Genomic DNA, 11478 nt, shown 5'->3' on the forward strand with positions numbered 1-11478 from the left:
CGCCCGAACCATCTCAAACACATGGGCCGCGTTAACTAAAAAGAGTGGGCCGTGCGCTGTGGGTTCTAACGCAAATAGGCTTGGGAAAGCTTGGGCCTCTAGATGGGCTTGAGATCAGCGTCGACTCAAACCATGGATATCTTTCCAGTTTTTCTTTTTCAAGTAGTAGGACACGCCTCGTCGGCTTCGCCGGCCGCGCATCCGCCCAACGGCCAGCCACCGCGCGCCGTTCGCGGCCAAAACCTCTCGCTCTCGGCTGCCTCCGCCGCTCCGCCTCCGTCTCCCCCCAGGCCCAAAAGCTATCTCTCCGCCTCCTCCCCACTATGGTCTTCGCCGTGCCGCCGCGATGGGGAGGCTGTCAGGCAGCGGCGGCAGGAAGCCGCCTCCCTTCCTCTCCCCCGCCGCGTCATTCTCGTCGTCGTCCTACTCCAAGCGCTCCCGCCCGTTCCGCCGCCTCCCATCCCTCCCCAAGCCGCCCCTCGCGCCGCCGGCGCCGCGTTTCGCCGGGAGGAGGCGGAAGAAGGCGCCAGCCCGGCTGTGGATGAGGATGGATCGGTGGGGCGGCTGCGAGGTATTCATGTGCGACAAGGCGTTCGTCGCGGAACGCTCCGGGGTGCACGCGCGCGAACTCCGCGTCATCGGGCCCCTTCTCTCCCGCTGCCCCATCATCCTCGGTGAGCTGATGCTACCTCATATTTTGGTCCACAAAAAGTTTGAATGCCTGTAGAGCCGTGAACTACTAGCGAGTGTCGTACAGGTTATTGGTCCTCGTTCTGGTAGTGTTATGGTATGTTTTAAAGTGTTCTTCATTGAATATGGATATCATGAATCATATTTGTTGTCCGTAAGATTAACCTTAGATTTTGCAGCTAGAGAGAAGGCTATTGTAATCAATCTAGAGTTCATAAGAGCTATCGTGACTGCCGATGAAGTCCTGGTGCTGGAACCTCTTGCTCAGGAGGTTATCCCTTTCATTGATAAATTGAGGCACTATTTCCCTTTGAAGAGCTTGGAGGTTGATGTTGGCGCCACACAAGTGGGCAGTTTGGATGGCAACCAAGATCAAACTAGTGCCGAGCGTGGGCTTCCCTTTGAGTTTCAGGTGTTGGAGCTCGCCCTGGAAGCTGTATGCTTGTCATTTCATTCCAGCCTATCTGATCTTAACAAGCATGCACGTTTTGTGCTGGATGAATTGACTAAAAAAGTGAGCACTAGTAACCTTGAGCGTGTTCGGAGCCTAAAAAGAGATCTCACCACCCTGCTTGCTGGTGTGCACAAGGTATTGTTAGACATACATTTTTTTTGGTCGATTCCTCTTTCTTATTTTTTTAATGTCTAATGTTCTGCGAATGAATGGTTGACTGGCATTGTTTGCTTCACTACAACTGTGCATACATATTTTGAACTGCACTGTATTCATGTGAATTTCTGAAGAATAACATCAGCAGTATGTGTGTCTCCTGCTGATTAGCAGGACACGAAAAAAGTGCTCCATCTAATAAAATAATAAATGAAATTAGCTTTTAAAATTGCACTTTGCAGACTGTCGTCGTTGATGAAAATAGTTATGTTTGGATCTTTGAAAAGGCACAGGAAGACAAAAGTCAATCTATCATTCATAATTTCATACCATACTAGGGTTTCTTATACTCCACAAAGCCTTCCAATTTATTTTTTTAATAACTCAAAGACTTTGGTAATAATCCTTACGATGTCTAGAACCACTTCCTTTTCATAATATTTGATATTGTTGTTTTAAATTTGAAGGTCAGAGATGAAGTACAGCATCTTCTGGATCATAATGAAAACATGGCAGAGCTACACCTGTCATGGAAGCCAACAAAAACTCTGCAGGATCAAGCTCTACTGGCTTCTGGTGCTATAAATAGCAATTTTCCTTCACAAACAAGCCTGGCTAGACCAAATCCTATTATGAACCAAGCCATGGGCATTGTTACAAGTGTGCCACTGGACACTGATGCTGGAAACCTAGAGATGTTACTTGAATCCTATTTCATGCAGTTGGATGGAATTCGCAACAGGATTGTGATGGTCTGTTCTTTTCTTTCTCCCAAACCTGTACTGCGTCTGCATAGGCTTTCCTTGAGACTACATATACCTCACACTCTGTCTTATTTTGGGAATTTGTGCTTATTCACCATTATACCACCATCACCATCACCAATTCACCATGTATAAGATTTTTCTTGTTTATTATGGAGCAAGCTAGTGAAGATGGAAAGCCTAGTTCACTTCCTTTGTACTTTTCATAGTAAATTGTTGCAGTTCCATTGGACTGATAGAAACTTAGCATTTTGTTTGTCTAGAGGGCTATAATTCCTATCCTCATAAAAAAAGGGCGTACCCAGTGCCGTAGGCTTCCCGCACTGTGCGGGGTCTGGGGAAGGGTTGTTTTTAAGCCCCAAGCCTTACCCACACAAATGTGCAGAGGCTGAGGCTCGAACCCGGGACCTTCCGGTTACAGACGGTAGGCTCTACCGCTGCACCAGGCCCGCCCTTCATAATTCCTATCCTCATCATCAAATAATTCTTCTTTGGTACATTTGGCAGGTTCGAGAATATATTGTTGACACAGAAGACTACATCAACATCCAACTTGACAACCAACGCAATCAACTTATTCAATTCCATCTGATCCTGATCATCGTATCCTTTGGCATAGCCATGAACACATTGGTAGCTGCATCATTTGGCATGAACCTGCCTCACAATGGTGACAGGAACACTACCGTAGGTCGTTTTTGGCCATTTGTTGGGGCCACCTCGTCATTCTGCTTGTTGGTCATGATCGTGTTGTTCGGATATGCTTGGAGGAACAGACTACTCAGCAGTTAAAAGGCAAGATTTAGGGAAATCCATGGAAACCAGGGCCATTATGTTGGTGACAGCCAGACAGGTATTCGTCTTCATAATTCCTCCCGACTGGAGGCAATACATTGCTACGGGTATATGATAGTTGAGATCTAAGGAGAAAGATCTTGTCCGGAAGATTTTATATATTGACGCTTTAATCATAATAAGAAGTCCTCTTTTCTTTTTCTTTATGGAGATTGCATCGGCATTCATCATGCATGCCATGCCTGTGTATTGACAAGATCCAACTGTTAAAAATATTGAGATCCAACAGGATTTTTTTCATCTTTGACAGCCTAGAACCCAATCTTCAGATCATCAAAATGGTTAGTTCATATAATACAGCCTGCTGCTTTCTGCTATTTAGTATTATGACAAGATGCTTTTTCTTTCTTGTCTGATCGTTCTGTTCTTTTTTAAGGTAGCAAACATGTATGCTTGTATAAGAATATGCATCTGCGATATCATATTAGCAATTTAGCATATGATACCATTTACTATAATTGCGCACAAAGAGAAGGATAGTAAATTTGCTTTCTCTTACATTGTTTTGCTTTATAAAGGGATGCCTCGTGTGAATAATAATAAGAGTGAGTTAAATCTCCAAAAAAGCAATCAGAAAGAAGCAAACCCCAAGATATTCTAGCCAAAAGTTAGAAACTGATCCCAAGCTGCAGGCCGAGTGCTGCATGGATTAGAAACAGAGTCATGATGCCACTGCCGAGTAGACCATGTGTAGTCCTAAGCCCTGGGTTCCCCTGTCGTCAGAGAAGCAAGTTATTCATGGTAGCTGTGGGTATCATCAGTAATTTTAGAGTATATTTCGTAGTTTCTATGGGTCTGTGAATTGAATTCCAAAAGTGAAATATTGATCTGCTGTGATTATTTGATGTATCTACTATCTTCTCAAGTTACCTCAAACAATTTTGGAAGAATAGACTGAATGGTCAGGAGTGCCAGGCCGATGACTCCTGTTACTGCATGAGGACTGCAAATCCATCACAAAATGATCAGAAGGCGACTTTAGATTTCAGAAGGAAGACGGTGTTCTCAATTCTGAGTTCTCTGAGAGCTGTACCTTTCAAAGATTGGTTTGTCTGAGGTAAGAAGAGCAGTGACACCACCTGTGGCACCGAGGGCGAAGAAGAAGAACATGCCGGCAAGGAGCTTTGGGTGGAGATCTTTGGCCTTAGCCTTCTCTTCCTGTATGCAAGTTGCATGCCTGAATTAACAGCATTCTCAATGGAAGGCAAAATGTATAGGCAGAAAAGATACATTTTTGCATATCAGTGGCCTTGAGAGATACGGCCGCATTGGTGAATACTACTTACCGGATCATCTGATAGTTTGATCCTGAAGCCGAGGTATGTCCCGTAGCCACCCATCGCAAAAAGCACCACAGCCTGAAAGAAAGAGCAAAGAACAGAGAGTTTCAGTGTCAGCTCAGCAACATGGTTGCTCCGGCAGCCACATAATTTTCTCTCTACACTCGTGTAGGAACTGCAAGAATGTCATCTGTGAACAAGGCACGGGCAGAGCGCAGAGGCGTACCATGTTGCCGGGGTGGCCCCAGTGCACGAGCCAGCCAGGGAGGCCCCACGTCTTCACCAGCTCCACGAACGGCGCGAACACGGCCGTCACCGGCTCAGCTGTCCACCAGGCAAGCGAAACCGCCGGCGAGAGGACAAGCCATCAGCACCGAGCGCCGAGAGCGCGCACCCGCAGAAAAAAGAAACCGAGGGCAGCCTACGTACCTCCCGGCAACAGCGCGGCGAGCAGCAGAGGGTAGGGTGCCAGCGAGTAGAGCCGCGTCCCGGCCGGCCGGCCTGGTTGCTCCTGTTTGGTGCTAGCTGCTTGAACCCGCGGCGCTGGCAATGCCCGGCGGCTGGAAGGTGGCGGTGGCGGGAGCGCCCGCCGGAAGGAGGCGCGCGGCCGGAGGAGAAGCGAGCTCGCCATCGCCGCGGTAGACACGGCGACCATCCCTCGTGCAATCTGCCTACTGCAATCACTCGATCTTGGTCTCTTGGACCTGGAGGTGGCGAGATGCCCGACGACGCGGAGGGATAGACCGATAGAGCTAGAGCAGGTACACGAGGGGAGAGGAGGAAAAGGGAAAAAGGGGATGTGGGGAGCGTGGCGTGGAGACAGCCCGGCCAAGTGAAGTGAGCCGAGCACACGCGCGTCCGCGAGCGTGGTCCTGTGAGTGCGCAAGGACAAGAGACTCTCAATGCTGTCGCGAGGGACATGCATAGGACACGCAGCGCGGGCCTCCGCCCCAGCTGCTCGATAAGCTTCCATCGGCTCATCTCGAGCCTAGTCGCATTCAACTCATATCACAAGAACCAGCAAGCAATTAAAACCAAGCTTGCCTCTGAATACATGAATTTCAAAAGAATCAAATCAGGACACGAATTTCTCCAAAAGAATCAATTGACTGATTGGGAACAATCCCGGTAGTCACTCCTTAGTCGCTGGGTACAAGTGCCCCCATTATCATCAGAGTTATCAATTATCCTCATGATCACAAGGCCTTTGGCGTTTAATCGCCCCCAAAATCATTTGGCGTCGAATAGTAACAGGGAAAAACATCGCGAAAAGAATAAAGCTTCTGCTCTAATACAAACCTGTGTATTTTCAGTTCTCGGTTTGGAGTTGGCTCTGATGGAAGCATTCCACAAAACAAGTCCAACTCCCAGACAATACTCCTTTGCCCAAGACAGTTACCAAAACGGCTAAAATGGGAGAGCTGTTCTAGGTATCGCTCCAAAGCTTATGTTCTTGGAGACTGTGTAACGCTTGTACTGTTTTACAGGAGGTGAGTCGACTCATCAAGGCTTGACTGATATGGCCACGCCGAATCTTGAAGGCGAACGTACCACCTTCGGATCATACTCAGCTGAAAGAGTCACAAGGGACTTTGGCCTCCACTCATGCTGACAGAGGAGTCCAACCTTCCCAGAGTTGCTGAATCTCGTCTTAAGCAATGTTGAAGAATCAATGGCATGGGAGCTCCCAATGGTGAAACAGTTCTCCTTTGTTTTCAGCTTGTGTGTTACCTCAGCCGCCACTGTAGCACCATCGTTCGGATTGAAAAGGTGAATATAAGACGCCTTCAAAGTCTCCCCTTTATCAGCTCTATGTAGCAAAAATGTGGAAAGATTGGTCAGCCCACAAGTAAAAGAGAGGTTGCTAGGTAAACATCGTTTGTTTGTTAAACATGCAAATTATTTCAAGTGAGGAAAAGACCAAAATGACAAACTACAATAGTATAAACATGGATTAACTTTTGTACAGCGACCAGAGCTTATGTAACTCATTATAACATTAAGAGCAATGCACAAATTCTATATACGCCTAAACAGAAAGCATAAACTTGCGGAGAGCTTACAATAGTAAAGAAGTCGAGAAATCTGATTTGTTGTATCCAATCCCTGAGTTGTACTTGGTAACGGAAGCTGAAGTACTGTCAAATCCAACCTCAGCACCAAAGCTAAGTTCACTTGTGCCAACAGTTGCAGCGAGCTCGACTACAGGTGCTGATGTCAAACCAATGGTTGAACTCAATGCAAATCGACTGTGTGCGTATTGCAGATCAAGCTGTCACAAAAAAAAGTAAGTACTAGCAAAGATAAAAAATCATTTCATTGAAAAGTAGTGGGTTGAGATGTAGATCATTAGCCACTGATGCAATCAATAAACACAACATGTGGGCCAAATACAGTTTAGTTTAAGACATCCTGCACACATTGCACTGCTCATTTTCTGTGTTTCAGGAAAGCTGATGTTTCCTCTTTTACTTCGAAACATACTAACCTTCCCAGACTTGTGATCGGGAACCTTGAAGCTGAATGAAGTCTTCAAACCAGTGAGTGCTTCATCAACAGTGACTGTGGTTGACACCTGCAAACAAGAGGACTCCAGTAAGAACACAAATGCAGGATGCATGCATGAAGAAAGACCATGGCTAAAGCAAAAGTGAATATGAAGCACTAAATATTATAAATGCACAAATGCAGCTGATAGAAATGGTATAGTAACCCACATCTGTACTAAAACTCGAATTCAGAAATCCACTTGTTCTTTAATGTGGTAAATCTTCTTAGCCTAAAAGTGGAAAGAGATCCCGTTTAATATAGTTATCACTTTCAGACGCTTACAACTAGCTAAATTTAACACTATTACCTACCCACAGAATTTATTAGCAGTGTATTCTTGCTGCTTACATAACCGACGCATGTATCCCTAGCATATGAGGCCAGTGACGTAATATTTCAGGTGCCACGATATGTTCATGCCTCATGCAAGATATTTAGAGACAGCAATGCCACAATTAGCAGCCTTGATCCAGAAAACAGAGAACATATGCTACCAAACTCCACAAAAGGGATTCAAATGCAGAAAAAAAAGGTTTACAAGGACCGTACTTTAGAATCACTATCAATTAAGACATCAACAGTGGTTCTACCACTTTTATGCTGTGTCCGTATACCACCAATGAAGTCTTCATTGATCCTCACACCAGTGGCTGTGAGATTCTATGACAAAAAAAAGCAGGTTATCAGAAAAATGAGTGAGTTCAAAGAGTTTTCCAAAGAAACTAAACGAAAGTAGAAGCATGAACATCTTACCAAACCAGATTTGCTAGACGTCGACAAAGAAAACTTTTGGTCAAAGTTGTAGTCCTTGTACAAGAGATCTGTAAGAAGGTGAAGTATTAACTCATGAAGTTTGCTAGCACATAAATATGATCATTAAATTTAGGCCTGCTAATGGGTTGGGTTGAAATGAGTTTTATGGGGTGGGTTTTGAAATGGAGTGTGTTTGGATGATTTAAAATGGGTTGTATTAGTTAATGGGGTGGGTCGGGGCGGGTTCTATATAAATGCGGGTTGGAGCGGGTTGGGGTGGGTTGAAATGGATATTTTTTACAAAATAGTATAACTATATATAAATGTGGATCCCACGTGAGAGCTGGACTCTGAAATTAAAACCACGTGTTTATATCAGAAAATTTTATCGAAATTGACTGAATTTTGTTGGAGATGACTCAGTACGACTGGCAGCTATTTTGTGCAAAGCAGTGTGGCTAGAACTACTTGTGGACCCCACATGAAGAGCCGGACCCTGGAATTAAAACCTCGCGTTCACACTATAAAATTTTATCGAAATTGACTGAAATTTGTTGGAGATGACTCAGTACGACTGGCAGCTACTCTGTGCAAAGCAGCGTGGCTAGAACTACACGTGGGCTCCACATCAAAAGCCGGACCCTAGAATTAAAACCTCGCGTTCACACTATAAAATTTTATCGAAATTGACTGAAATTTGTTGGAGATGACTCAGTACGACTGGCAGCTACTCTGTGCAAAGCAGCGTGGCTAGAACTACACGTGGGCTCCACATCAAGAGCCGGACCCTAGAATTAAAATCTCGCGTTCACACTATAAAATTTTATCGAAATTGACTGAAATTTGTTGGAGATGACTCAGTACGACTGGCAGCTACTCTGTGCAAAGCAGCGTGGCTAGAACTACACGTGGGCTCCACATCAAGAGCCGGACCCTAGAATTAAAATCTCGCGTTCACACTATAAAATTTTATCGAAATTGACTGAAATTTGTTGGAGATGACTCAGTACGACTGGTAGCTACTCTGTGCAAAATAGCGTGGCTAGAACTATACGTGGGCTCCACATCAAGAGCCGGACCCTAGAATTAAAACCTCGCGTTCATACTATAAAATTTTATCGAAATTGACTGAAATTTTTAGAAATGAGTCAATATGACTGACAGATACTCTGTGCAAAGTAGTGTGGCTAGACATATATGTGGTCCCCACATTAAGTGTAGAACCACTAAATTCCTCTGCATAGTAGAACCCATGGGTTTTTATGGGTTACCCGCTTATAATGGGGCGGGTTGGTTAGAGTTGAGAAATTAACTAATTGGGTTGGGTGGGGTTGGGTATCTAAATATGTTAATTTTGGGTGGGGTTGGGTATGGTGCGGGTTCCAACCCATTAGCAGGGCTAATTAAATTCATATGCACGTGTCATACTACATACAAAAACAGATAAAAGTATATGACATTATCCCAAATAAATATGTTGACAGGAAGGTCCAGAGGTACATTTCTATCATTCTATAGAGAATATAGAAAAGACATTCCCACAGAATTGAGCTCCCGTTTCTCTGCCCATAACCTATCCATACAGATCACAGCAACTAGATAATGGTCCGTTCTCTATGAAGCTATGCAAAAAACAACTGGAACAAAGAACTGAGTACTAGGCACCTTCCTCGTGACGGTCATATGAATCCCCTAGCACCTAATAGAGTCGTTCACGCTGGACTCGATTCTAAAACCACCGCATGCATCTCATACAGAAATACTTAAGCCTAATAACAGGCCACAACGCAAATAATTAAGCCAGGTATCACACTAGGAATTGTCTGCCGAAAATGTGTAGCATGGCATGAAGCACAACAATCGAAAACTAAGGTTGGTTGGACTTTTAAGAACCTTTTGCTCTCTTCCCGATGTTGACGAACGGAGCTGGACCTTTGCTCATCCTTCCTGAACTTAGTAATGTTCCAGTGACCTTTCAGGAAAATAAGTGCACATTAATACCATGATCAATTAACTGAGGAAGAGGAGCCTAGATGTCAGGGGCGCACCCAGCAACAGCATAGGACATGGATGTACACATGTACACCCGATAATCCTTTCAAACGAAATCAAAGTTAGTAGGTAATATATTGTAATAACGGGATTCAGATCCGAATAGAAATAGTTTTGTTAGGGTTTGGGGTGCTCCGTCTCGCACAGCAGAAGGAAAGAGAAGGGGCGGGCATACCTGGGAGATGCGGTCGTCGCCGGCTAAGGGCTGGGCGAAGACAGGGCAAATGGCGCCGCCGCTCGCCCAGTCGTCGCCGCCAGGGAAGGAAGAGCAAGGGAGGAGAGAGTCCGAGAGAAGGGAAAAGGTTTAAGAAACAGAGGGGGGAGATGAACCCGAGGCGGCGGGGCGAGGATCCGACGGAGAAGTGGGAGAAGAATAGAGGGAGAGGGGTCCGGCGGCGCGGTGCTTCCTTGGAGTGGGAGACCTCCTAGGTTTGGAATCCCCAGCACTGCACCAGCAGGGCGGCAGGAAACGCACGCGGGGTCGTGGCTTGGCCCACGACGGCCCACATGCGGCCACGCTCACGGATCCGTATCGTGCGGCTTTTTTATTTTTATATTTTTTAAAAACGGTTTTTACATAAATATATTTTCGATTTTCACATTTTACATTTTTATACCCCTTCCGCCCGGGGCGGCAGGGGCCTACCGCCCGGCAGGGACCTATATGTAAATAATTTTTTTTTTGCACGGAGGCCCCTGGCGGGAGCCTGCCACCCCCGCCGGGCGGCAGGCTCCCCCCAAATATAAAAGCTGAGCCCCTTCCCTCCCTCGCACCCTCGTTTCCTGCCCACGAGATCAAGAGAGGGGAGAGGGAGAGAGGAGGGGTGAGGGAGGTAATTCCACCGGCGAAGCCCTGCCGGATTTTGGATTCGAACCGCAGGTAATCAATATTTCTCAACTTTCTCATTGAAATTTTTTTGTATATTTAATTCTATGATTAGTATTTTTTATTATTGCAAGCAGTTAGGGTTCGGATTAGTGGTAATAATCGAAGCCATACCATGTTTCTAGATATTGGATTAATTAAAATAAAATCTTTAGATGACCAGATATGTCGATCAAAGTGGCGTTTCAAGTTCATTACGGTGACTTCTATAGAATTACTCATGATTCCTATGGAGTAAATCTATCAGCATTGGAAAGAAAACAGTGCAGTCTAGATAAACACCTAGAGATGAGTTTTGAAAATGTGAAATCGAAAATATATTAATATAAAAAACGTTTTTAAAAAATATAAAAATAAAAAAACCGCTCGTATCGCCGGTGGATTCCTTCCCTCTTTCGCTGTCTTTCGCCTCCAAGATTCTCACTGGATGCATCCAGAAGAAAGATTCTCCCTCCCTGGGGCGGTAGAGCGACATGAGGGCACTCGCCAGGCAGAAACATTAAATTTGAATACGATTTTGAGGAAATTTGGTGATCTTCCAAGCGAGAAAATTTGGTGATCTTCCAAGTGTAGAAGAGATGCGGATGTTGCAGTGGTTTTGCGGGCACACAAGAAGGGATAGAGTCCGGAACGAAGTTATTCGGGATAAGGTCGGGGTGGCACCAATTGAGGAGAAACTTACCCAGCATCGGCTGAGATGGTTTGGACATGTCCAACGAAGGCCTCCTGAGGCGCCGGTGCGTAATGGGGTTCTTGAGCGGGTCGATAATGTAAAGAGGGGTAGAGGTAGACCTAAACTGATGTGGGATGAGTCGGTTAAAAGAGACCTTAAGAATTGGAATATTTCTAAAGAGATAGCTTTGGATAGGATCGCTTAGAGACTAGCTATCAATGTGTTTGAACCTTGAACTTATTTCTTTCGAGTTTCATCTCTAGCCTATCCCAATTTGCTTGGGAAAAAAAAGGCTATGTTGTTGTTGTGTTACATGATGGAAACAGAGAAATGGGACGCAGACAGGGTCAGGTTAAGTCGCCGAC

At 45.3% G+C, this 11478-nt stretch overlaps 3 protein-coding genes across 4 annotated transcripts; 1 reads left to right on the plus strand and 2 right to left on the minus strand.

Annotated features, from left to right (window-relative positions):
- Positions 1–200: 200 nt before the first annotated feature.
- On the plus strand, positions 201–3181 carry LOC120647375 (putative magnesium transporter MRS2-H). The gene is made up of 4 exons (XM_039924154.1): positions 201–674; positions 870–1279; positions 1768–2052; positions 2572–3181. Exons 1-4 carry the CDS (start codon positions 347–349, stop codon positions 2854–2856), a joined length of 1308 nt encoding a protein of 435 aa, XP_039780088.1. The 5' UTR covers positions 201–346; the 3' UTR covers positions 2857–3181.
- Positions 3182–3343: 162 nt separating this feature from the next.
- On the minus strand, positions 3344–5060 carry LOC120647376. Its single transcript, XM_039924155.1, has 6 exons — positions 4629–5060; positions 4426–4523; positions 4206–4277; positions 3953–4077; positions 3790–3862; positions 3344–3632 (listed from the first exon to the last, which is right to left on the minus strand). Exons 1-6 carry the CDS (start codon positions 4852–4854, stop codon positions 3528–3530), a joined length of 699 nt encoding a protein of 232 aa, XP_039780089.1. The 5' UTR covers positions 4855–5060; the 3' UTR covers positions 3344–3527.
- Positions 5061–5286: 226 nt separating this feature from the next.
- Positions 5287–10016, minus strand: LOC120647377 (mitochondrial outer membrane protein porin 6-like). 2 transcript variants are annotated; one of them, XM_039924157.1, is made up of 8 exons: positions 9730–9993; positions 9551–9597; positions 9396–9474; positions 7503–7570; positions 7299–7409; positions 6688–6774; positions 6263–6471; positions 5287–6009 (listed from the first exon to the last, which is right to left on the minus strand). In XM_039924157.1, the coding sequence occupies exons 3-8, from the start codon at positions 9442–9444 to the stop codon at positions 5703–5705; spliced, it is 831 nt and encodes a 276-aa protein (XP_039780091.1). In that variant the 5' UTR covers positions 9445–9474; positions 9551–9597; positions 9730–9993; the 3' UTR covers positions 5287–5702. The 2 variants fall into 2 exon arrangements, with proteins under 2 accessions (XP_039780091.1, XP_039780090.1); XM_039924156.1 differs by lacking the exon at positions 9551–9597 and having other exon boundaries at positions 9730–10016.
- Positions 10017–11478: the final 1462 nt, after the last annotated feature.

Source organism: Panicum virgatum, chromosome 9K (genome assembly GCF_016808335.1).
Source record: "Panicum virgatum strain AP13 chromosome 9K, P.virgatum_v5, whole genome shotgun sequence".
NCBI classification, from domain to species: domain Eukaryota; kingdom Viridiplantae; phylum Streptophyta; class Magnoliopsida; order Poales; family Poaceae; genus Panicum; species Panicum virgatum.